The following is a 27,420-nucleotide window of genomic DNA, read 5'->3' on the forward strand; positions in this document are numbered from 1 at the left end:
GGGAACCATTCTAATGACAAGTATCTCACAAGCATATGATGAAAATAACATCTTATCTATCTATGTTACCTAACTAATTCTGATTCAGCCACGACAGTTCCGCTGTGATTGAATCCCCACAACTTCTGTCATCCAAAGTACTGTTGAATCAGTCTGAGAGTTCAATGGACACTTCATCTGGGTTTCACAGACAATAAAATCTAATTTCCAAATTCCCTGTACATCATGCTGAAACAGAGACAGTTTTGCTTTCATAGCCTTGATGTCATTATTACCATGCCAACTACAGTGCCTTCGGAAAGTTTTCAGACCCGTTGACTTTTTCCACATTTTTACGTTACATACAGCCTTATTCTAAAATGGATTAAAAAATATATAATCACACAATACCCCATAAAAAACAAAGCAAAAACAGGTTTGTAGAAATGTTTGCAAATCTATTAAAAACAGAAATACCTTATTTACATAGGTATTCAGACCCTTTTCTATGAGACACACAGCTGTCTATATAAGGTCCCACAGTTGATAGTTCATGTCAGAATAAAAACCAAGCCGTGAAGTCGAAGGAATTGGCCGCCCAGCCAAACTGAGCAATCGGAGGAGAAGGGCCTTGATCAGGGAGGTGACCAAGAACCCTATGGAGATGGGAGAACCTTCCAGAAGGACAACCATCTCTGCAAGACTCCACCAATCAGGTGTTTATGGTAGACTGGCCAGATGGAAGCCACTCCTCAGTAAAAGGCACATGACAGCCCGCTTGGAGTTTGCCAAAAGGCACCTAAAGACTCTCAGAAACAAGATTCTCTGGGCTGATGAAACCAKGATTAAACTCTTTGGTCTGAATGCCAAGCATCACGTCTGGAGGAAACCTGGCACCATCCCTACGGTGAAGGATGATGGTGGCAGCATCATAGTGTGGGGGTGTTTTTCAGTGGCAGGGACTGGGAGACTAGTCAGGATCGAGGCAAAGATGAACGGAGCTAAGTACAGAGAGATCCTTGATGAAAACATGCTCAGTACCTCAGACTTGGGCAAAGGTTCACCTTCCAACAGGACAACGACTCTAAGCACACAGCCAAGACAACGCAGGAGTGGCTTTGGTACAGGTCTCTGAATSTCCTTGAGTGGCCCAGCCAGAGCTTTGACTTGAACCCGATCGAACATCTCTGGAGAGACCTGAAAATAGATTTGCAGTATCGCTCCCCATCCAACCTCACAGAGCTTGAGAGAATCTGCAGAGAAGAACGGGAGAAATTCCCCAAATACAGGTGTGCCAAGCTTGTAGCGTCATACCCAAGAACACTCGAGGCTGTAATTGCTGCCAAAGGTGCTTCAACAAAGTACTTAGTAAAGGGTCTGAAGACTTATGTAAATGTGATTATAAATTAGCAAACATTTCAAAAAAAAAAAAGTGTTTTAGCTTTGTCATTATGGGGTATTGTGTGGGGGAAAAAATTATTTAATCCATTTTAAAATAAGGCTGTAACCTAACAAAATGTGGAAAAAGTCAAGGGGTCTGTAGATGTTGAAAAGAGGTGCATCAGCGACTTGTATGTGTGGAGGCCTGGCGATGCTAAACGTGTTTATGTTAATTAACGGTAAAATACCGTGAGACCGGCAGTCTTTTGCATGACAATAACCGGCTGACAAAATTTCATGACCACCACAGCCCTACTTGTGACTGTGACCCATTCTTGCTGCCAAAAAGGTTTTGGATATAGATTGGTTTTAAGCCATCTCTTTCTCACACGTACGCACACACACACACACACCTTTCTCCCTGCTTTTGTCATCCACCATCACACCTGTTGAATATCAATTCAACTTTTCACTGCTGCTTCTATTCTTTAAGATTTTTTCTCATCTCTCCTGTCAATATTGTTGCTCTTCTCTGACTTTTGGTGTGTCAATCAACCCTCGGGCTAAAAGACATTGGGTGGCCTCCATACATTACACATTACATGTAGGCCACCATAGGAGAAGTGTTGAAGGTAGTATGTACATCTAACAGATTTCATAGGTGTAGATTTTCATAGGTGCATAAAAGTTCCTGATCAAAGAACAATATTAATATCAAAACATTTTCAAACACTAAGAAACATGTAATTATCTCAGAGGCTCATTTTTGTACATAATAATAGTTTCTTTCATTTCTCCATCAGGGTTATCACTTAATAACTGTCATTACATTATATTTCTATGATACTTAACCTGATCATCTCTTTTGGCTGAATCACTGACAGCGAAATGCACACTAGAGAGCATAATGGCTTTTTGCAAAAACCCAGTAACCCGAAAATGAGGTTCAAATACAGTGTTCCATCCACACACACAACTGTGGTGTGTACTGTGTACATGCTAATGTGTGTCCTGTTTGACTAAGTGCCTTCTAGGAAAACAGAGATTCTTCTTGTGGGTGATGGTGTTTGCCTGAGTGAAGCCTACTTCCAAGGCCTTCAGTASCAAGAACATTATTATTCTCAGGGTATAGATCGTTTTCATTTCCTGACTCAAAAGTCACTTATAAGAGTAGACCTTTAAATTAACTGACAGTACACATTACTGTCAGTTTTACGATACATACATGTGTTTGAGTGTATTTCTCACTAATAGGATGTTTGAGTGTATGTCTCCCATAGCACACACACACTTAAACACACCACCTGGTTGATGGACTGCTGAATCATATAACATGGATGGTCAATTGTAATAGTCAAGTCATATTGACAAAGTTGTTGTGAAGATGCGGAGGGGCATGTCTGTTATAAAAAGGTCTGCGTATTTTACACAAATCAACTGTACTAGTTGTTAAGGCTCTGTTCTTGTCCCAATTTTGATTACTGTCTGGTAATATGGTAAAGTGCAGCAAAAAAAGACCTAGCAAAGCTGCAGCTGGCTCAAAACAGAGAAGCACACCTTGGCCTTAACTGCACATACAGAACTAACAACAACAAGCATGCCATTCTTTGGTGGAAACAGTGGACCAAAGTGCAGCGTGGTGAGCGTACATACTTCTTTATTTTAAGATGTCGCCAACAAAACAATAAACATCAAAACGAAACCGTGACGCCAACGAAGTGCTCACAGGCAACTATAAATGGACAACTACCCACAAATACAGGTGGGAAAAGGCTACCTAAGTATGGTTCTCAATCAGAGACAACGATAGACAGCTGCCTCTGATTGAGAACCACACCCAAACACAAAGAAATACAAATCATAGAAAAAGGAACATAGAATGCCCACCCAAATCACACCCTGACCAAACCAAAATAGAGACATAACAAGCTCTCTACGGTCAGGGAGTGACAGGTTGAGGGTTGACAAGAGAGGAACTGCTTCTCTTCTAGTTTTTATGAGAAGTATTACTGTAAGGAAAAATCCAGATTGTCTGCATAATCAAATAACATTCAGCTCAGACACCCATACATATGCCACCAGGGGTTTCTTCACAATCCCCAAGTCCAAAACAAATTCACTGCAAAGCACAGTATTTTACAGCGCCATGATGCCATGGAACTCCCTTCCATCTCCAATTACTCAGGCAAATAGCAAAATTACCTTTTAAAAACAAATATTAAACAATATTTCATGGATTGACGGGGACTGTGAGGGGTTAAACACACGCATTCACAGACACACTAACAAACATTTTTTTGTCGTTGTTGTATTGTTTGTACTTTTATTATATATATTTTGTTTTGTATTGTTGGTATATTGTTGTATTTTAAGTTGGTGTGACTGTCCTTGTCTATCAGTGAATCAGTGTTTTGTTCCTTGTCCTGTTTTGTGTTTTTTATGGACACCAGGAAGAATAGCTGCTACTTTGGCAAAAGCTAATAGGGATCTGAGTAAACCAATAAACCAATAGTAGTAACACATTAGATATATTCAATTGGGAAGTGTCAATAGGATGGGAGGCACTTTGCATGAAAATGCTTGATTTGAATTTCATATCCAACATGCCTTTCATATGGTGATTCACAATGATGTAAAAACAATCTCCATAATTGAGGCAGGAAATCAAATCAGTATTTTACTTTTGCATGAAGAAACCTGGAGTAAAAGAATAAAGGGATGGTAATGCATCAGTTATTTTTCATCTCTTTGAAGTGGACCGATGAGGCTCAAACATAAAGGTCTTTAGGAAGGAAGTGTTAGGAGAGCGCATAGAGAGAGTCTATAGTYGTACACAGAGAGACCATAGAAGTACATACAGGGCCGGGGAAAGAAATCTGCCTTTTAAACCACAAATCGCAAATTTAGACTCATCAGACCAAAGGACATATTTCCACCGGTCTAATGTCCATTGCTTGTGTTTCTTGGCCCAAGCAAGTCTCTTCTTCTTATTGGTGTCCTTTAGTAGTGGTTTCATGGCAGCAATTCAACCATGAAGGCCTGATTCATGCAGTCTCCTCTGAACAGTTGATGCTGAGATGTGTCTGTTACTTGAACTCCGTGAAGCATTTATTTGGCCTGCAAACTGAGGTGCAGTTAACTCTAATGAACTTTTCCTCTGCAGCAGAGGTAACTCTGGGTCTTCCTTTCCTGTGGCGGTCCTCATGAGAGCCAGTTTTATCATAGCGCTTGATGGTTTTTGCGACTGCACTTGAAAAAACATTCACAGTTATTGAAATGTTCCGGATTGACTGACCTTCATGTCTTAAAGTAATGATGGACTGTCATTTATCTTTGCTTATTTAAGCTGTTCTTGCCATAATATGGACTTAGTTTTTTACCAAATAGGGCTATCCCCAAATACAGGTATGCCAAGCTTGTAGCGTCATACCCAAGAAGACTCGAGGCTGTAATCGCTGCTAAAGGTGCTTCAACAAAGTACTGAGTAAAGGGTCTGAATACTTATGTAAATGTTCTATTTAAGTTTTTATTTTTAATAGATTTGCAAAAATATCTTAATCTGTTTTTGCTTTGTTATTATGAGGTATTGTGTGTAGATTGATGAGGGAGAAAAAAACAACTTAATCAATTTTAGAATTGACATTAACAAAATGTGGGAAAAGTAAAGGGGTCTGAATACTTTCCGAATGCACCTTATGTCATAGGCTACAGTAGGACACTAAATAACATTTCCAGTGACTCAACTAATGATGAAGATGAAACCATACGCTACTCATGGTGATGGCTGATGCACTCGTGGCAATAGATCTACTTTGAAAAACGGTGCTGCTGTTCGCTACAAATTGGGAGTTGAGGTATTTTTTCCTATTGGTTCTACAGACAGATTAGTGTTCTCTTTTCAGCAGTAGGCATTTTCTTTCTGTACATTTTTCCCTCGATTGTATTTTGAAATCTGCAAAGGCAAACCGACAGCCGAAACCAACCATAGAAATAAAATCCATAAATGGTGGTTCCCATTCAAGTCAGGACTGGCATCCTTTGATAGCGTAACCATGAGTTGAACAGTCAAATTACCAGGGTAAAGCCGTGCGTGCACTACACGATTTTGGCCCCGACGTTGAGCTTTCCCAGACAAGTTTTTGAGATCAGAGACAAAATCCACATGTCTTTGCCTACTCGGGGCGCGCGGCCGTCACCAACGCTCGTTTAATGTAAGCGGTTCAGAGACGCAATCTGAGTGCTACCGAGCTCATATTTGAGCAGTCCCAGAGGTCCTAATATTATATGTTTGATTTTATCCGCACAAAATCTACAATGCTCTTGTAGTGTGAGATGTGCAACAACATGTTTTGAGAACAGTGATGAGCAATAGCCAATGAGAGCTCACCTYAGAAGAAGCCAGTGAGATGATTAGTTGTTTCACATCACCCATAATGTGTGGACTCGAGATGGAGCGATGACTACTACTAGTATGCGTTTGTACATGCCTTTAATCAAAGCCAAAGTGTCAAATCGTTACAGCTCTGTAGTTCACAATGTTATTCAATTCAACATTTTGGCTAGATGTTTCAACTCTATATGGCAAACGTGAATATATGACTGAAAACATCTGAGGCTGCCTTCAGCCACAGCTCGTTGTAGCTACGTTAAATTTAATCAGATCATTGTTTTCTTGAGACAGCATGGTATCGAGAATCCTCAAGACCAAGTGAAGAATCTTGTAGTGTGTGACCCTTGTCTGTACCACATCGTTTAGTGTGCGCACCACTACGCAAGACAAAAACATAACAGGAAATAGTTTAGCAACGTTAGGATTTTGAAAGTCGTGTAGTGTACACCCGGTTTAAGAGGTTACAAAACTCTTCTATGGATTATATATCTATGGCACACATGKTGTCCAAACGGCAGCCTTCCTGACTGTAGGCATACCGATAACTGGCAAAATAAAGGAAACACTTGAGTAAACAAATGATACAACATTTTATGGTATGAGGTTCATTTTCCTGGCATGGTTTAAGTCCACTTGTATATTTTATGCTAAGGCACATTGAAGCTGTTCTGCAACACCCTTTTAAGACCCTTTGTGCTGGTGTTTAAGACCCTTTGTGCAGATACCACTATGTGCTTGTCGTAACCACATTTTGTTTTATAAACTATTGATCCCCTGTGGCTAAATTATGCTCTCTGCTGAATTTTGAACATTGAGAGCAGGCTCCTGTGGTTGGATTTAAAATTTAAATAGAAACACGTAACTATGGGCTTGGGCCCAGCCCCTGACTAACAACTGACAAGTCATATTTATTTATTATGCAGTTTCTTTATTTTAATTGTATTAATCAGTCACCCAATCAACGCAGGGCCCCCCGGTTACCCACATGGACCCCCTACTTACTCTCCTCCTCCCATCTGATTAGCAGAGTGGCAGCAGCAGGCTGTCTACACTCACTGAAAGTGGGCTCCTGAGTCTTCCTGTGGTTGTATATAAGGGAAAGGGGGATACCTAGTCAGTTGTACAACTGAATGCCTTCAACTGAAATGTGTCTTCCACATTTAACCCAACCCCACTGAATCAGCGAGGTGTGGGGGGCTGCCTTAATCGACATCCACGTCTTCGGAGCACAGGGAACAGTGGGTTAACTGCCTTGCTCAGGGGCAGGACGACAGATTTGTACCTTGTCAGCTCGTATATACTGTATGTATATGTGTGTGTGTGTGTGTGTGTGTGTGTGTGTGTGTGTGTGTGTGTGTGTGTGTGTGTGTGTGTGTGTGTGTGTGTGTGTGTGTGTGTGTGTGTGTGTGTGTGTGTGTGTGTGTGTGTGTGTGTGTGTGTGTGTGTGGGTGTGTGTGTGTGTGTGTGTGTGTGTGTGTGTGTGTGTATATACAGTTGAAGTCAGAAGTTTACATACACTTAGATTGAAGTCATTAAAACTCGTTTTTCAATGACTCCACAAATTTCTTGTTAACAAACTATAGTTTTGGCAAGTCGGTTAGGACATCTAATTTGTGCATGACACAAGTAATTTTTCCAACAATTGTTTACAGACAAATTATTTCACTTATAATTCACTGTATCACAATTCCAGTGGGTCAGAGGTTTACATACACTAAGTTGACTGTGCCTTTAAACAGCTTGGAAAATTCCATAAATTTATGTCATGGCTTTAGAAGCTTCTGTTAGGCTAATTGACATCATTTGAGTCAATTGGAGGTGCACCTGTGGATGTATTTCAAGGCCTACCTTCAAACTCAGTGCCTCTTTGCTTGGCATCGTGGGAAAATCAAAAATATCAGCCAAGACCTCAGAAAAAAAATMGTGGTTCTCCACAAGTCTGGTTCATCCTTGGGAGCAATTTTCAAGCGCCTGAAGGTACCACGTTCATCTGTACAAACAATAGTACACAAGTATAAACACCATGGGACCACGCAGCCGTCACATCGCTCAGGAAGGAGATGCGTTCTCTCTCCTAGAGATTAACATACTTTGGTGCGAAAAGTGTAAATCAATCCCAGAACAACAGCAAAAGACCTTGTGAAGATGCTGGAGGAAACGGGTACAAAAGTATATATATCCACAGTAAAATGAGTCCTATATTGACATAACCTGAAACCTGAAACCGCCATAAAAAAGCCAGACTTCGGTTTGCAACTGCACATGTGGACAAAGATRGTACTTTTTTAGACAAATGTCCTCTAGTCTGAGCAAGGAGGCCTACAAACCTGACTCAGTTACACCAGCTCTGTCAGGAGGAAAGGGCCAAAATTGTGGAAGGCTACCCGAAACGTTTGACCCAAGTTAAACAATTTAAAGGCAATGCTACCAAATACTAATATAGTGTATGTAAACTTCTGACCCACTGGGAATGTGATGAAAGAAACAAAGCTGAAATAAATCATTCTCTCTACTATTATTCTGACATTTCACATTCTTAAAATAAAGTGGTGATCCTAACTGACCTAAGACAGGGAATTTTGACTTGGATTAAATGTCAGGAATTGTGAAAAACTGAGCTTAAATAATGTACTTGGCTAAGGTGTATGTGAACTGCCGACTATACAGTTGAAGTCGGCAGTTTACATACACCTTAGCCAAATACATTTAAGATCAGTTTCAAAATTCAAAATTCCATACCAGGCAGTGATGCAACCAGTCAGGATGCTCTTGATGGTGCAGCGGTAAAACCTTTTGAGGATCTGAGGACCCATGCCAAATCTTTTCAGTCTCCTGAGGGTGAATAGGTGTTGTCGTGCACTTTTCACGACTGTCTTGATGTGTTTGGACCATGACAGTTCGTTAGTGATGTGTACACCAAGGAACTTGAATCTCTCAATCTACTCCACTACAGCCCCGTCCATGAGAATGGGGGTGTGCTCGCCGCTCCTTTTCCTGTAGTTCGCAATCATCTCCTTTGTCTTGATCATGTTGAGGGAGAGGTTGTTATCCTGGCACACACTGCCAGGTCTCTGACCTCCTCCCTATAGGCTGTCTCATATTTGTCGGTGATCAGGCCTACCACTGTTGTGTCATTGGGAAACGTAATGATGGTGTTTGAGCCGTGCTTGGCCATGAGTGAACAGGGAGTACAGGAGGGGAACGAGCACGCACCCCTGAGGGAATCCCGTGATGAGGAACAGTGTGGCATATGTGTTATTACCTACCATTACCACCTGGGGGCGGCCCGATAGGAAGTCCATTGATCCAGTTGCAAAGGGAGGTGTTTAGTCCCATGGTCCTTAGCATAGTTATGAGCTTTGAGGGCTCTATGGTGTTGAACGCTGAACTGTAGTCAATGAATAGCATTCTCACGTAGGTGTTCCTTTTGTCCAGGTGGGAAAGGGCAGTGTGTGGTGCAATAGAGATTGCATCATCACCTAAACTGGGACATGCTTAACACCCCGGCCATCCTACAATCTAAACTTGATGCCCTCAATCTAAAAAAAAAAGATCAATGAACCAACCAGGTACAACCCCAAATCCGTAAACACGGGCACCCTCATAGATATCATCCTAACTAATTCCCCCTCCAAATACACCTCTGCTGTTTTCAATCAAGATCTCAGCGATCACTGCCTCATTGCCTGCATCCGTAATGGGTCTGCGACCAAACGACCACCCCTCATCACTGTCAAACGCTCCCTAAAACACTTCTGCGAGCAGGCCTTTCTAATCGACCTGGCCGGGGTATCCTGGAATGACATTGACCTCATCCCATCAGTAGAGGATGCCTGGTTATTCTTTAAAAGTTCCTTCCTCACCATCTTAAATAAGCATGCCCCGTTCAAAAAATTTAGAACTAGGAACAGATATAGTCCTTGGTTCACTCCAGACCTGTCTGCCCTTGACCAGCACAAAAACATCCTGTGGCGTTCTGCACTAGTATCGAACAGCCCCCGTGATATGTAGCTTTTCAGGGAAGTTAGGAACAAATATACACAGGCAGTTAGGAAAGCTAAGGCCAGCTTTTTCAAACAGAAATTTGCATCCTGTAGCTCTAACTCAAAAAAGTTCTGGGACACTGTAAAGTCCATGGAGAATAAGAGCACCTCCTCCCAGCTGCCCACTGCTTTGAGGCTAGGAAACACTGTTACCACTGATAAACCCACTATAATTGAGAATTTCAATAAGCATTTCTCTACGGCTGGCCATGCTCTCCACCCTACCCCGGTCAACTGCCCGGCACCCTCCACAGCAACCCGCCAAAGCCCCCCACCATTTCTCCTTCACCCAAATCCAGATAGCTGATGTTCTGAAAGAGCTGCAAAATTTGGACCCCTACAAATCAGCCGGGCTAGACAATCTGGACCCTCTCTTTCTAAAATGATCTGCTGAAATTGCAACCCCTATTACTAGCCTGTTCAACCTCTCTTTCGTATCGTCTGACATTCCCAAAGATTGGAAAGCTGCTGCGGTCATCCCCCTCTTCAAAGGGGGTGACACTCCAGACCCAAACTGCTACAGACCTATATCTATCCTACTCTGTCTTTCTAAGGTCTTTGAAAGCCAAGTTAACAAACAGATTACCGACCATTTCGAATCCCACCGTACCTTCTCCGCTATGCAATCTGGATTCAGAGCTGGTCATGGATGCACCTCAGCCACGCTCAAGGTCCTAAACGACATCATAACCGCCATTGATTAGAGACATTACTGTGCAGCCGTATTCATCGACCTGGCCAAGGCTTTCGACTCTGTCAATCACCACATTCTTATTGGCAGACTCGACAGTCTTGGTTTCTCAAATGATTGCATTGCCTGGTTTACCAACTACTTCTCTGATAGAGTTCAGTGTGTCAAATCGGAGGGCCTGTTGTCCGTACCTCTGGCAGTCTCTATGGGGGTGCCACAAGGTTCAATTCTCGGGCCGACTCTTCTATGTATAGATCAATGATGTCGCTCTTGCTGCTGGTGATTCTCTGATCCACCTCGACGCAGAAGACACCACTTTGTATACTTCTGGCCCTTCTTTGGACACTGTGTTAACTAACCACCAGACGAGCTTCAATGACATACAACTCTCCTTCCGTGGCCTCCAACTGCTCTTAAATGCAAGTAAAACTAAATGCATGCTAGTCAATCTATCACTGCCTGCACCTGCCCGCCCGTCCAGCATCACTACTCGGGACGGCTCTGACTTAGAATACGTGGACAACTACAAATACCTAGGTGTCAGGTTAGACTGTAAACTCTTCTTCCAGACTCACATTAAGCATCTCCAATCCAAAATTAAATCTAGAATCGGCTTCCTATATCGCAACAAAGCATCCTTCACTCATGCTGCCAAACATACCCTCGTAAAACTGACCATCCTACCGATCCTCGACTTCGGCGATGTCATCTATAAAATAGCCTCCAACACCCTACTCAACAAATTGGATGCAGTCTATCACAATGCTATCCGTTTTGTCACCAAAGCCCCATACACTACCCACCACTGCGACCTGTACGCTCTCGTCGGTTGGCCCTCGCTTCATACTCGTCGCCAAACCGACTGGCTACAGGTTATCTACAAGTCTCTGCTAGGTAAAGCCCCGCCTTATCTCAGCTCACTGGTCACCATAGCAGCACCCATTCGTAGCACGCACTCCAGCAGGTATAGCTCACTGGTCACCCCCAAAGCCAATTCCTCCTTTGGTCGCCTTTCCTTCCAGTTCTCTGCTGCTAATGACTGGAACGAACTGCAAAAATCACTGAAGCTAGAGACTCATATCTCCCTCACTAGCTTTAAGCACCAGCTGTCAGAGCAGCTTACAGATCACTGCAACTGTACATAGCCCATCTGTAAACAGCCCATCAATCTACCTCATCCCCATACTGTATTTATTTATTTATTTATCTTGCTCCTTTGCACATTCATCTTCTGCACATCTACCATTGCAGTGTTTAATTGCTATATTGTAATTACTTCGCCACCATGGCCTATTTATTGCCTTAACTCCCTTATCTTACCTAATTTGCACTCACTGTATATAGACTTTTCTTTTCTTTTTTTTCTACTGTATTATTAACTGTATGTTTTGTTTATTCCATGTGTAACTCTGTGTTGTTGTATGTGTCGAATTTTACAAATTTAAATAAAAATCTGTGGATCTCTTGGGACGGTATGCAAATTGGAGTGGGTTTTTAGGGTTTCTGGGATAATGGTGTTGTGAGCCATGACCAGCCTTTCAAACTGCTCATTTTAAAATGGCCTTGTATTGTCCCCAGCACAAGCTGCACCTGTGTAACAATCATGCTGTTTAATCAGCTTCTTGATATGCCACACCTGTCAGGTGGCTCGATTATCTTGGCAAAGGATAAATTKTCACTAACAGGGATATAAAGAAATTTGTGCACAAAATCTGAGAGAAATACGTTTTTTTGTGCATATGGATTTTTTTGTAATACTTTTATTTCATCTCATGAAACATGGGACCAACACATGTTGCATTTATATTTTTGTTCAGTATATTATATATTTCCTTTAAAAAAAAGGTTTTCGCTGCCTCTTGGGCCCCCCACGGGCCTGGGCCCAGGGGCTTCAGCCCCGGTAAGCCCCTGCATTAAACTGGCCCTGAGTACATAGAGAGACCATAGAGCAGAGTTTCCTAATAGGCAGTCTGCGGACCAAATTCGGCACTTTTTATTTTATTAAACAATGGTACATTTAAGCCACTCCACCTGGGAAACAGGTGCATTTCATTGCAGTATTGATGCACTAGTATTTAAACATAACTGTGGTCAAGCAAAATTGCAGAATGGCTTTGGCCACAGTTGAATTTACTCCCCTTACAGAGTTAGCGTGGGATGCTTCCAGCTGTCCGGGGACATAGGCCTATACTCAGACAGGAACCATGTGTCAAGTGCACCTGTTTTTTGTGTGTTTTATTCTAGGATAAAAATATACACAAAAACAAAGCTACACGAAACCACTTTATTTTACACTCTCAATCCGTGTAAGATTTTTTTTCTCAGGCTACCTCGATAAAAAAAATCCAGCCATCATTATATTCAATGGTTTTATTCCAAGTAGAATACTTTTTCAAGCAGAATATTCTGTTTCGTTTTCCATGCACATCCAGTCTACACTCTTCAGTGAAAATTCTTGCTCCCGTGCAGGGCAGCGTATAGTAAATGCGCTACAAAAAAAACTACTAGATATACCGTTGCGCGCTGTAGGTTAATTTAGTTTTCCATAATACCATAGACGCACCCTTCTCCATTGCACACTGAATTCAAAGCGCTCGCGTCGCTCACTAAAAAGTAGGGTAGCACATAAAGCCGAACCTATGCTCCGGTTACCCGCCCGGTCACCTTTGAGTACAGGATAAATCACGTCATCCTGCACGACAGCAGACACTGACAAATATAGTTTTAAATCTGTCGGAAGAAATTCCTTTCATTCAGAAGTCAGCTTTCATTTTCAAGACGACTTTCYTATTCGTTTTTCTGCGTCTCTTTTAACAAATACCCTAAAGGTTGGAGCATATCTATGGAAATCACATTGATTAATAGTTTCATAACGAAGGCAAGTGTAATGGTTTTGTTATAAGATTAACTATGGGAGCTAATATCCTGGAATCTAATATAAGCACCAACTTCACTCCCGGCGGCGACACGGGGACAGTCCACGAAACTGGAGCGGCTCACCCGGGCTATATGATGGTGATTCTGGCCGTGCTTATGATTATTCTGGTAGTCGTGGTTGTGGCTGGCAACGCACTTGTTATCCTGGCTTTCATTGTTGACAAGAGCCTACGAAATCAAAGCAACTACTTCTTCCTCAACCTTGCCATTTCTGATTTTCTTGTTGGTGAGTAGTCTATTTTATTTATCTATCCTGTCTGTCGGTCTGCTATCTAATCTATCTGTCTGTCTAGTAGGTGGGATAATGCCATTTTTTGGTTCATTAAGCTATATAACACTGGCAAGTGCCATCATAATGGACAATAATTTTGGAAAGTAAAGAAATGTTTTTTTTTGTATTAACTTTGAAAGAATCTTAGCAAAAGGTTTTCCACAAGGACATTTATAACAGATTTATAGAGCTCTTGAATAATTGATGGTTCATGAATGCAAATTAAAACCCAACACACCTCTGGTAATAATTTTTCACACATAATGCTGCCAATACTTTTTCACACATAATGCTACCACTTGCCAGCAGGCTTGTTTAGAAATGAATTTGCTGTGAAAATGAATTCTGGCATTGATTATGGCGCTATGGAAGCATTGTTCGGGGTTCAGTCTATACACAGTGTGTCCTTGCAGGTGCATTCTGCATCCCTGTATACATCCCCTACAACCTGACAGGCCGCTGGGTGCTGGGCAGAGGTCTCTGTAAGCTGTGGCTCCTCATGGACTACTTGCTCTGCACTGCCTCTGTCTTCAACATAGTCCTCATCAGCTATGACCGGTTCCTCTCCGTCACCAGAGCAGTGAGTATAGAGAGCTACCGTGCCACATACAGGCATGCGTGCACACATGCACGGTAACATGCAAATGTGAAATGCTGTTTCAAATGCAGCTACTGCATGTTTTACTGTTCATATGGCCATCCTGCCATCACACAACTGCATTACTAGGCCCATTACCAATACAGAGGTACTGCAGAATGGTTTGACAGCCACTGCCAGTAGGACTAAAGGTTGACTCAGCGACGTGACGTAGATGCAGAAAGTAAACGGCATGGGTCAATTTCCGCAAAAACTAAGAGCGTTGAAGCACGAGGCTCAACTTCTCCACTAAATCAAACCCGTGCACATGTAAAGATACTGTGTGTGACCGCGTGAGAGCGAAGTATTGCATGTCTCATCTCAATATCTGCGGTGCTGCTCGTGACAACGTAATTTCGCTGAGTCTACCTTTAATAAGTGTCTTGATAGGATGCACCGTGTTGCGGTGGCACTGACTCTGAATGAGCTCTGTTGGAAGTCCAGACAAAGTGGGTCGGTCCTTGTCGACCAGCGTGCTACTCTTTGATCTTCATCTGCTTTTGGGATGCTATCCCTGGATACTCTGGTCTGAATACTAAACTGGGCATTGCTTTATCAATCGTATTGATGTCTCCCTTGTAAAATACCTCAACCCCCTATGTTTCTGGGGGGGGGGGGGGGGTCAGTGAAGCTAAAACTTTTAATTTGTCTATATACTCCAGCATTTTGGATTTGAGATCAAATGTTTTATATGATGCGACAGTACAGAATGTCACATTTTATTTGAAGGTATTTTCAAACACATCTGTTTTACCGTTTCGAAACCAATGCACTTGTATCTAGTCCCCCTGTTTGAAGGTGTCAAGTATTTGAACAAATTCACTTGTAGTGTACAGTATACATTTAGTCAAAAGTTTTGTATTTGGTCCCATATTCCTAGCACACGATGACTACATCAAGCTTGTGACGCTACACATTTGTTGGACGTGTTTGCAGTTTGTTTTGGTTGCGTTTCGGATTATGTTGTGCCCAGTACAAATTAATGGTAAATATTGTATTGTCATTTTGGAGTCACTTTTATTGTATAGAATGTTTTTGAACATMCCAAAATGAATGTGGATGCTACCATAATTACGGATAATCATGAATGAATCGTGAATAATGATGATTGAGAAAGTTACGGATGCACAAAGATCATACCCCCAAAACATGCTAACCTCTCACCATTACCAATAACGGGAAATTAGCATTTGTTGGTGGGGGTATGATATTTATGCCTCTGTAACTTTCTCGCTCATCATTATTCAGGATCTGTTATCATGGTAGCAGCCGCAGGAAGTAGGGGAGCTGCGCATCGCCTGGAAAATCAGAATAAGCAAATAATAACAATAAATAAATAAAAATCACAGGAGTGCATTTGGGCCCAGGGTTGCAAAGAGTCGGAAACTTTCCAGTAATTTCCCGGAAATTTTCCATGGGAAGTTATGTCCGGGAATTTTGGAAATTTTGCTTAAATTCATCAGAAAGTTAGCTTATAGGAGTGAACCTTTTTTTGTGGGATACAAAAGGCAATTCTAGGTCTTGTGGCATATTTTGGTTAAACTATCCCCAATTCAATGGAATTGCAACCCTCTGCATGCACAGTGCATTCTTCCATCACATGTACAGCTGATTCTCAAGATCTTTCACACTAATGAGATGCTATTGAGCCCACACCACTAGACTGTCTGAGCCAAGGACTACATGCTTTCTGGTAAATTTTGATTACAATACTGGGTGGGGTGAATATATTGTATATGACTTACATCGTTTTTTTGTTATTTAGTAAATAGTAGCCTACAGCAAAGTGTGTTTAAATAATTTCTAACTTGTTAACAATGTCTGTTACTTAGTTTTTGCTACCATGTGGGTTTTAGCTTGCTTGAGCCTGCTAACTGAGGAGTGTTAACTCACCTGTTACATTTTAAAACATTTATCTTACAAAGGAGTTGTTTATTTTATTTTAACTCTTTATCTGATCATGGAATTGTATTGGTTGTTTAAAAAAATATTTTTRCGCTAATCTTTACAGGAGAATGCCACGGGCACTATCTGATGTGTGGAGACATTTCACTGCAGCTAATGTAGAAGGAAAAGCTGTGTACATTTGCAAATACTGTGCCAAATCATATGTGAAGAATGCAACATAGATGCAGACTCATCTGGCCAAGTGCATACAGTTCCCTCAGCTCTCACAACAAGCAACCTCTGACAAAAGTCCCTCTACTTCTATTCGAGGTGAAAATTATGAATCAGACACCTTATCGATAGCAACAGCTCATGGTCCTCCTGGAATCAGAAGTTTTTTGACTCAATGGAGGAACGTAGTCAGAGAAATTATGAATGTCTTGCTCAAGCTGTGTATGCAACTGGTTCACCTCTGATGCTCACAGGCAATGTGTATTGGAAGAGATTTCTGAATGTTCTTCGCCCAGCATACACCCCTCCAACCAGACATGCTTTATCTACTCATTTGCTGGATGCAGAGTTCAACAGAGGTCAAGTGAAGGTCAAGCTTATCAGAGAAAGCAACCTATATTGCAATCATCTCTGATGGGTGGTCAAATGTTCGTGAGCAAGGAATAATTAACTACACCATCTCCACTCCTCAACCAGTATTCTACAAGAGCACAGACACAAAGGACAACAGACACACCGGTCTCTACATTGCAGATGAGTTGAAGACAGTCATCAATGACCTTGGACCACAGAAGGTATTTGCGCTGGTGACAGACAATGCTGTGAACATGAAGGCTGCTTGGTCTAAAGTGGAGGAGTCCTACCCTCACATCACACCCATTGGCTGTGCTGCTCATGCATTTAATCTGCTCCTCAAGGACATCATGGCACTGAAAACAATGGATACACTCTACAAGAGAGCCAAGGAAATGGTTAGGTATGTGAAGGGTCAAGTTATAGCAGCAATCTACCTCACCAAGCGAAGTGAGAAGAATAAGATCACCACATTGAGGCTGCCCAGCAACATCCGTTGGGGTGGTGTTGTCATGTTTGACAGTCTCCTGGAGGAGGAGGAGTCTCTCCAGGAAATGGCCATATCACGGTCTGCCGATATGGACAGCCTCATCAAGAGGAGCCTCCTGGATGATGTATTTTGGGAGAGAGTGTCGCGACTTCTACCGAAGGTAACTCCTCTCCCTGTTCGGGCGGCGCTCGGCGGGTTTACTAGCCGCCACCGATCCCTTTTTCCTTTTCTGTTTGTTTTGTCTGTGATTCTTTTCACACCTGGTTTCAATTGCGTTTATTTCTGTGTGTATATAGGGTACCTGTTGCCTGCCTTAGTTCGTGCGGGATTAGACTTGTGTGTATTGCGCTCGATTGTATTTGATGTTTGTTGTGTTCACGACTTGCGCACGTGTATGTAAAGTGTCTGAACTGTGTTTGTTCCTCCGTGCGTTTGCACGAGTTGCTGAGTATCGTGAGCGTAGATTTGGGATTTTCGTCTGTGCCATTTTTGTATTGGTGGACTATATGATTAAACACGCTTCTCAGACATCCCTGCTCTCCTGCGCCTGACTCCTACACCTCTCACGAGACGCAAGTTATCACAGAATCCCGCACCAAAAATTTATGGAGTCAGCAGGAGCGGACGCACTCCCAGGGTCCGTGGAGGAGCGAGTTCAACACCACACGGCAGTGTTACACCGGCTGGGGACCGCCATGGATCAGGTGATGGCGACGATGGAAAGATGGGAGAGAGGTGGCCTTCCCACACCTCCATCAGCCACACCCCAACCAGTACCACTACCCTCTCCTTCATTGCCTGGGCACAGTGGGATTTGACTCGCACTCCCGAGGGAGTACGATGGGACGGCGGCCGGGTGCCAGGGGTTCTTACTCCAGATGGACCTATACCTGGCGACTGTTCGTCCGGCTCCTTCGGGAGGTGAGAGTGTGAACGCCCTCTTCTCCTGCCTCTCAGGTAAAGCTCTGGAGTGGGCCAACGCGGTATGGAACGATCRTGACCGGCTCTATAGGCAGGTGGCTGCTCCCATTACGTCACTGCTGAAGGGGGGGCCGGTGCGTCTGGGATGGTCGGCTGAGGCGGACAGGGCTTTTGGTCGTCTGAAGGCTCTTTTTACCTCGCCTCCCGTGCTGGCGCATCCAAACCCCTCTTTGGCATTCATAGTGGAGGTGGATGCGTCCGAGGCTGGGGTTGGAGCTGTGCTCTCCCAGCGTTCGGGTACGCCACCAAAGCGAAACTATGACGTGGGGGATCGGGAGCTGCTGACTGTTGTCAGGGCCCTGCAGGTGTGGAGACATTGGCTTGAGGGGGCTCAACACCCTTTTCTCATCTGGACTGACCACCGTAATGTAGAGTACATTCGGGCAGCGAGGAGACTGAACCCTCGTCAGGCAAGGTGGGCCATGTTTTTCACCCGATTTAGGTTTACCATCTCCTATAGACCAGGCTCCCAGAACACTAAGACAGACGCACTGTCCCGACTATATGATACGGAGGAGRGGGCCATCGATCCTGCGCCCATCCTCCCGGCTTCTTGTCTAGTGGCACCTGTGAGGTGGGAGGTGGACACAGACATCGAGCGAGCATCGCGTGTTGAGCCTACTCCACCACAGTGTCCAGCTGGACGGGTGTACGTTCCGCTGGAGGTTAGAGACAGGCTAATTTGGTGGGCTCACACGTCCCCCTCCTCTGGTCACCCGGGGATCGGTAGGACGGTGCGATGTCTTAGTGGGAAGTACTGGTGGTCCACTTTAGCCAAGGACGTGAGGGTTTATGTGGCCTCCTGCTCGGTGTGCGCTCAGTGCAAGGCTCCTAGGCACCTTCCCAGAGGGAAGTTACAACCCCTTCCCGTTCCACAGCGGCCTTGGTCACACCTGTCGGTTGACTTCTTGACCGATCTGCCACCGTCACAGGGCAACACCACGATCCTGGTCGTTGTGGATCGGTTTTCTAAGTCCTGTCGTCTCCTCCCTTTGCCCGGTCTCCCTACGGCCCTACAGACTGCGGAGGCCCTGTTTACTCACGTCTTCCGGCACTACGGGGTGCCTGAGGACATTGTTTCTGATCGGGGTCCCCAGTTCACGTCCAGGGTGTGGAAGGCGTTCATGGAACGTTTGGGGTTTCACCCCGAGAGTAATGGGCAGGTTGAGAGAGTGAACCAGGATGTGGGTAGGTTTCTGCGGTCGTATTGCCAGGACCGGCCAGGGGAGTGGGTGAAGTACATCCCCTGGCCCAGAACTCACTCCGCCACTCCTCTACGAACCTGTCACCCTTCCAATGTGTGTTGGGCTATCAGCCGGTCCTGATACCATGGCATCAGAGCCAGACCGAGGCTCCTGTGGTGGACGATTGGGTGAGACGCTCAAGGGAGACCTGGGAGGCCGCCCACGGGTACCTTAAACGGGCCGAAGGGCGGCAGAAGGCCAGTGCTGACCGCCACCGCAGCGAGGCCCCGGTGTTCGCACCGGGGGACCGGGTCTGGCTCTCGACTTGAAACCTGCCCCTCCGCCTGCCCTGCCGGAAGCTGGGTCCGCGGTTTGTGGGGCCATTTAAAGTCCTGAGGAGAATAAACGAGGTGTGTTATAGGTCCATACTGGACTCGAGGCGTCGGGTGGGGGGCCTTCAGTACCTCGTGGATTGGGAGGAGTACGGTCCGGAGGAGAGATGCTGGGTGCCAGTGGAGGACGTACTGGATCCACCTATGCTAAGGGAGTTTCACCGCCTCCATCCGGATCGCCCTGCGCCTCGTCCTCCGGGTCGTCCTCGAGGCCGCGCTTCTACCGAAGGTAACTCCTCTCCCTGTTCGGGCGTCGCCAGTTTACTAGCCGCCACCGATCCCTTTTTCCTTTTCTGTTTGTTTTGTCTGTGATTCTTTTCACAKCTGGTTTCAATTGCATTTATTTCTGTGTGTATATAGGGTACCTGTTGCCTGGCTTAGTTCGTGCGGGATTAGACTTGTGTCTATTGCGCTCGATTGTATTTGATGTTTGTTGTGTTCCCGATTTACGCACGTGTATGTAAAGTGTCTGAACTGTGTTTGTTCCTTCATGCGTTTACACGAGTTGCTGAGTATCGTGAGCGTAGTTTTGGGATTTTCGTTTTTGTATTGGTGGACTATATGATTAAACACGCTTCTCAGACATCCCTGCTCTCCTGCGCCTGACTCCTACACCTCTCACGAGACGCACGTTATCACACAGAGTGGTAAGCAGCCTTAAACTCCTGAAATCTATAGCAGTAGCCATTGCACGGATTYAGGGAAATAATGCCATCCCGTCTGATGTTTAGACTCTGCTTGCAGATGTAAGAGAAGAAATCCATACGGCCCTGCCCACTTCACTGTTGCTCCAAGCAGAGGAAACTACAGTTCGGAAATACATCAAAAAGCGTGAAGACTTCTGCCTGAAGCCCATAAACGCCGCAGCGTACATGTTGGACCCCAAGTACGCTGGCAAGAGCATCCTGTCTGGTGCAGAGATCAACAAGGCCTATGGTGTCATCACTACCGTGTCTCSCCACCTCAGCCTGGATGAGGGAAAGGTTCTTGGCAGTCTGGCGAAGTACACTTCCAAGCAAGGGCTTTGGGATGGAGATGCAATTCGGCAGTCGTGCCAATATATCTCATCAGCCACCTGGTGGAAGGGACTTTGTGGATCTGAGGCTCTTTCCCCTGTTGCCTCCATCATCCTCTAAATCCCACCAACATCAGCCACCTCAGAGCGCAACCGGTCCTTGTTTGGGAACACACACACCAAAGCACGCAACAGGCTGACCAATACAAGGGTTAAAATATTGGTGGCCATCTGGGCAAATTTGAGGCTTTTTGAACCTGACAATGAGCCATCCTCAACAAGGTTGGAAAGTGACATTGAAGATGAGGCCTCAGAGTCTGATGTTCAAGAGGTGGACATTGAGGAGGTCCAGGGAGAAGACATGGAAGCCTGAGAGGAAGACAACCAAAGCTTTAGTTTCTAGACTATCATTTTACAGATGTATGTTGAAAACGTTTTTGGGAGATGCAATGGATCATTGGGGATCATTCAATATTCCCTTTCTTTTGTTGTTCAGTGAAATCATCCCATGTGATGAGTCAACATTTAATTAAAGTTCAATTTGTAACTAAATTGTTTTTTTWATTTCTATTGGAAGGATTTCATCATTTGCAATTGTCTACTTATGATAAGGTAAAATGTTTTTGTTTCTGTCTCCATATTATATGGTAAATATATCAAATGCAAAAAACATCTACATTTAAATGGTATTAATATTAATTCGCATATATTTCCGTTAATTCCCATATATTCCCATGGAAAGTTTCCACCGCTGAATATTCTCCAAAATGTGCAACCCTAACTGGGCCTTTACTAGTATTAGTGTACCGATATAGACGTCTGTAGCGTGGGCGCAAATATATATTTTTCCAGCATCTTCACTTTGCCACAAAAGGTAGTTAGTTGCATAATTAAGCAATAAGGTCCGAGGTGTTGTGGAAAATGGCCAATATAACCACAGCTAAGGGCTGTTCTTAGGCAGGACGCAATGTGGTAAATTGGCCATATGCTACAAAACCCCGAGGTGCCTTATTGCTATTATGAACTGGTTACCAATGTAATTAGACAGGTAAAAATAAATGTTTTGCCATACCTGTGGTATACGGTATGACAAATCAGCCAATCAGCATTCAGGGCTCGAACCACCCAGTTTATAATTAAGAACATTATCTTGCAGGATTCAATAGTTGGAATTGTAAGAGTTGTTGCCCTGTCCATTTCTCTGTGATTGCCATTCTAGTGGAATCCAGAAAGAACAAACCCTGTCCTCAAACATTCACATCAAAGCTATGGGCAAAGACACAAAACATCCGCATCAAATGAAATATTTTTCTTCATCAAATACCAGTATTTGTGCAGTATTAATTTACCATCCTTACAAACCACTTAATAGAAAATGGAAAAGGAAGGAATAGACCGTTTCAGGTTTCACATTGAAATAAGTTGCATTTCAAAGTGTTTCATGAAACTGGAAAAAAAGAAAAGAAAAGTATTTCGATATTCCACAAGTAATATCAGATTAACTGTTTAGTACAGATAATTATCAGACTCAAYTTGCAAATGCTGGTAAACACTCAAATACTGTACATTTAGTTTAAATATTTTAACAAAAGTTGTGCACTTGGCCTTTACTAGTCCTGTATTAGCAGACCAGATATAGACATCTTCAGTGCAGGCATTTTTTCTCAGTGAACCCCCCTCCCCCCTCCATCGTTCTGCAAAAATGCAGCACCCCCAAACTACTTCCCGCGGCTATGGTAGCATCCACATTAATGTAGAAGTGTTCAGAATGACACAATACATTATTTACCATTCATTTATATTGGGCACAACCATAATCTGAAACACAAACAAAACAAACTGCAAATGCATCCAACAAGTGTTTGGAGTCCCAAGCTTGACGTAGTCATTGCATGCTAGGAATATGGGACCAAAAACTAAAATTTTGACTAAATTTAATACACTATAAATTAATTTGTCCAAATACTTATGACACCTTCAAATTGGGGACTAGATACATAAAGTGCTTTAATTTCTAAACGATAAAACAGAAATGTATGAAAATACCCTCAAATAAAAGGTGACATTCTGTACTGTCGCCTCATATAAAACATTTGGCGTCAAATCCAAAATGCTGGAGTACAGCTTTACTGTCCAAATATATACATAGGGGAGTGTACTTCATATATATTCCATGTGAGTATGCAGAGCATTCAGAAATGTAATGTTAACTAAATGGTTTTGTTGCCCTGTAAAGGGGCACTCTCTAAGCATGATGTCATATCTCTCTCAACCATTCATCTTAAATGGCCAATCAATATTGTTCATGACAATACAAATATTGATATTGATGAACTATTATATACGCACTCACCCACCTAGACAGAAGATACTGATCAATGAACCCATGGGTTCATGCAACAGGCAGTCATTACAAACAGTTTACTGAAGGACATGGAAACAACATTACTTTTAATGGAATTAACATTTTGGGAATGTAAAGGGTCACTATACTTTATCTGGAGCTGCATAAGTGAATGTGTCACACAATATTTTAACATAATAAAATATTGTTTTTTACATTCAATTATTCTACAAAGTTGAAAAAGTTACTTTACAGTGGTTGCAAAGTTTTCTAGCGAAATATCTTTCTGGTTCCCTGATTAACAATGAATACATATTAATACATAATAAAACAAGTACAGTACAATGCTGCAAGTAGTGTTTGATAATGAGTTACAATGATGGAAAATAACCCCTGTCTGTAGAGTGTATGTTTGATGTTGTTATTGCTCCCAGTGCTCACAGTCTCCATGATTGACAGCAAAGTCAGTATACCTAGACGCAGCCATGACAAACAACAAAGTCAAATTGTTCAGTTTGATAACATTGATTTTGATGACATCTCAGCAATTGTTGTTCATTTGATAGCCAGGAAAAAGACTGCAAGAGACAGAGGTAGGTGGGGAATCGGGGACAGAGAAAGGGAGGTGAAGATAAACAAAGCAAACAGAGAGATAAGGTGAAATGGAATTGGAAGGCGAAATGCTCATTCCTGGGTGAAGAGAATGGTGATGATGAGAGGGAGAGAGCAGACAGACAGATGTGCCTTCACACTCTCCTGTATTATTATTCAGTATCACACTCAGCCTAAAGCTCTCCTGCTTCTCTGGCTTCACTGACACACCATGGAGGAGGGGCTCTTGAACACATTCTTATTTGAAATGACGGCCTAGGAACAGTGGGTTAACTGCCTTGTTCAGGGACAGAACAACAGATTTTTACCTTGTCAGCTCGGGGATTCAATCTTGCAACCTTTCTGTTACAAGTCCAACACTCTAACCACTAGGCTACCTGCATTGAGAGATATGGAATTGATTATGCAGTTTATTACATCTGTATTAAAAAAAAATATGGTGATATTATTATTAAACATTACTGTGAGGTATTGTATGCTATTTTTCTCACTTCACTTCTCTACTTCCAGGTGAAATATAGAGCTCAGCGGAGCATGACCCACCATGCTGTGGTGAAGATGGTGGCTGTGTGGGTGTTGGCCTTCCTTCTCTATGGCCCTGCCATTATCTTCTGGGAGCTGGTTGTGGGTAAAAGCATTGTCCCTCCCGACGAGTGTTTCGCTGAGTTCTACTGCACCTGGTACTTCCTACTCAGTGCCTCTACGTTTGAGTTCTTCACCCCCTTTATCTCTGTGACCTTCTTCAACCTGTGCATCTACCTGAACATCCAGAGGAGGAACAAGAGCAGGGCTATCCGTAAGGAGGACACCAAGGCGGACAGGGGCAGTGTCAGGGACGGGGGTGCTACCTTGTCTGTGTTTTTTGTCAAGACTCGCAAGGTATCATCGAGCGAGCCAACTGCTGTTTCAGAGGTGATAGAGGAGGACGAGGAGCTGTCGCCATCCTCCTGTGGGGAGCCCAGCAGCGGACACACCTTCATTCAGAGAAAGAAGGGCCCTTCCTGCCGGAAAACTTCCAGGCTCCTCCAATTCCAGGCCCCCACCGGGCCCTCCAGCAGGAGCTCAGAGGGCTCCCGCCTCTCCCGCGACAAGAAGATTGCCAAGTCGCTGGCCATTATAGTGTGCATTTTCGGGATCTGCTGGGCACCTTACACCCTACTGATGATAATAAGAGCGGCCTGTAGTGGGCGATGTGTGGAGCACTACTGGTACGAGGTGACTTTTTGGCTCTTGTGGCTGAACTCTGGTATTAACCCTTTCCTTTACCCTCTCTGCCACAGCAGCTTCCGAAGGGCTTTTGCTAAGATACTGTGCCCCAAGCGTCAGTCTGTCCAACCTCACATTGAGACCCAGTCTTGCTAGTGATGCAACGTATGGCTGGCTGGAAGTCACTGGAGTAAGAAGACTACTGCAAATGGATATGGATTTTTTTCTCAGACATTGTGGAATGTTGTGTACATAGCTCAGCCATGAATAGGAGTGTGAAACCKTTTTTTAGATACTCACTTTGGTCTTTGTTATTCAAATATGATAGAAAAAATGTTATTACTGATATCCCTATGTTTTTTGTTTCAGACAAATCAAATCCTTTGAAAGTTTGAAACTTGCACTTAGAGGGTAAAACCAAGTGTTTGTATTTACATTTCAGAAGTGAATCTACATATACTGTAATATTGAAATACTACTTGTTGTAGATATATTTGTTCTGTTGTTGCTAATACATTCTGGTGTGAATAGCGTAGGTGCAGATGCTCCTAGGACTGGGAGGAAATCTCAAATCTTATCAGTGCTTCGTGTCTCTGCCAGTTATAGATCTGAATGGTACTGGTATACATGTAAATGTGCTATGTAGAAAAAGATTTTCACTGTTATTTTCAGTGAAATGTGAAAGAATAGTTCAGTGTAATACCAAATCAAGTGTTCCTTGGTGTGTGTGATTTCCATGTGCTTACCCCTACTTCTACAACACTTTGTTGCGAACTTGGTGATGACACAGAGGTAATATACAGATGTAGGATCTTAATTTGAGCCAGTTTGCTACAGCAGGAAAATAATAATGCAGCAACAGGAAATGTGAATGATGATGTAAATTATAATTACTGGACATTTTGGTAGGGGTTCATACATTTTTCATAAGGGTAAATCAAGTCTTAAATTTCAAAGTGGAAATGACAAACTTCAGAAGCCTTTTTAAACCTCCTGCAACAGGGTGATCAAATTAAGATCCTACATCTTTATGTAAGAGGGGTCCATCGATAAAATGAAAGGTGATGAGTGACTATCAGCCATTAACCATACAATATACTGGATGTAGGTTATCAACTACACAGCAGGGAGTGGAGAGAGTAATACAATGTTTGTGTGGCCAAAGGTTTCACGTTGTGGGACATATTTAAAGGTTTCTATGGAGAAGTTTGGTTTGTGTTAGAGGATTGTAACTTTAAGTTTCAGATGTACTTCATTGATATGATGGATCATCTGCGATATATTGCCTGTGTCAGTTTATGGTACAATGCTTTGGCACTGTGCATCGCTAATACTCATAACAGATCACTGTAGCAGATTGTTTATGATAGGTCAATGTACTGTCTTAGCATCTATTAAAATATTTGGCCGAGGCTACGAATGCAGAGTTTTCGCCCCCGCCCTCTTCCTGCTCCTCTTGAAACATATTTCTCAAACGAAGGATTCAAATCACATACCGTGCATGTGTTATTTTACACACACATACACGTTTCTCTCTTTCCTCACTCACCCTTTTCTGAACCCTCAACCAATTTGCCTAATATTAATGAATAGCTGAAATAAAAACTCAGTGGAGATTTGAACTAACATTCCAAAAATATGAAGGCTACAACCTTCTGTCTGTCGCAAGACTGCTAGACTGCCTGTTGTGTCGTGCTTATGGTTGCAACAGGCTAGACTGCCTGTTGTGTCGTGCTTATGGTTGCAACAGACTAGACTGCCTGTTTGTGTCGTGCTTATGGTTGCAACAGGCTAGACTGCCTGTTGTGTCGTGCTTATGGTTGCAACAGGCTAGACTGCCTGTTGTGTCGTGCTATGGTTTGAACAGGCAGACTGCCTGTTGTGTCGTGCTTATGGTTGCAACAGACTAGACTGCCTGTTGTGTCGTGCTTATGATTGCAACAGACTAGACTGCCTGTTGTGTCAAGCTTATGGTTGCAATAGAGTACTGTTACAGAAGACAAATAACTACATTTGTTCGAACTGTCTTTCATGTACAAGAGGCAGCATAGTCACGGAGGGTGTGAGCACTGAGCAGCAGCTGAAAGGACTCGGAGGGAAGCGAATCTTGCACATGTGCATAAATCTCCTTATCAATAGCAAAAAAAATGTGGGTTCCAGAAGATCCGTAACCTGGCACAACAAAATATGTTGTTGTGAGCATTTAATCATCCAACAAACTGTGACCACAGCCACAAGTATAGTGTTTACATTCTGCTGCTTTATTTAAGAATCATTACTGACAGAATGACTATAAAAAAATCCTGTCCCGCCAAAATGGAAAGAGAGCTGAAATTGGGTATTTCCAGGAAGTAACAGTGCAGTCAACACAACACGAGTGTGAAATATCGTAAAAG

General features: G+C 43.3%; 1 protein-coding gene across 1 annotated transcript; it reads left to right on the forward strand.

Annotated features, from left to right (window-relative positions):
- Window positions 1–13,058: 13,058 nt before the first annotated feature.
- LOC111975444 (histamine H3 receptor) lies at window positions 13,059–26,836 on the forward strand. Its single transcript, XM_024003740.2, has 3 exons — window positions 13,059–13,646; window positions 14,105–14,271; window positions 24,329–26,836. The coding sequence occupies exons 1-3, from the start codon at window positions 13,394–13,396 to the stop codon at window positions 25,178–25,180; spliced, it is 1,272 nt and encodes a 423-aa protein (XP_023859508.1). The 5' UTR covers window positions 13,059–13,393; the 3' UTR covers window positions 25,181–26,836.
- The last annotated feature ends 584 nt before the right edge of the window (window positions 26,837–27,420 follow it).

The sequence above is a fragment of the Salvelinus sp. IW2-2015 genome, linkage group LG16 (assembly GCF_002910315.2).
Source record: "Salvelinus sp. IW2-2015 linkage group LG16, ASM291031v2, whole genome shotgun sequence".
Classification (NCBI taxonomy): domain Eukaryota; kingdom Metazoa; phylum Chordata; class Actinopteri; order Salmoniformes; family Salmonidae; genus Salvelinus; species Salvelinus sp. IW2-2015.

Bases quoted from the DNA above. Each gene is read 5' to 3' on its own strand.
- LOC111975444 (XM_024003740.2), top strand. From the start codon at position 13,394: ATGGGAGCTAATATCCTGGAATCTAATATAAGCACCAACTTCACTCCC. The intron at 13,647-14,104 runs GTGAGTAGTCTA...GTGTCCTTGCAG, and splicing joins CATTTCTGATTTTCTTGTTG to GTGCATTCTGCATCCCTGTA. The intron at 14,272-24,328 runs GTGAGTATAGAG...CTCTACTTCCAG, and splicing joins TCCTCTCCGTCACCAGAGCA to GTGAAATATAGAGCTCAGCG.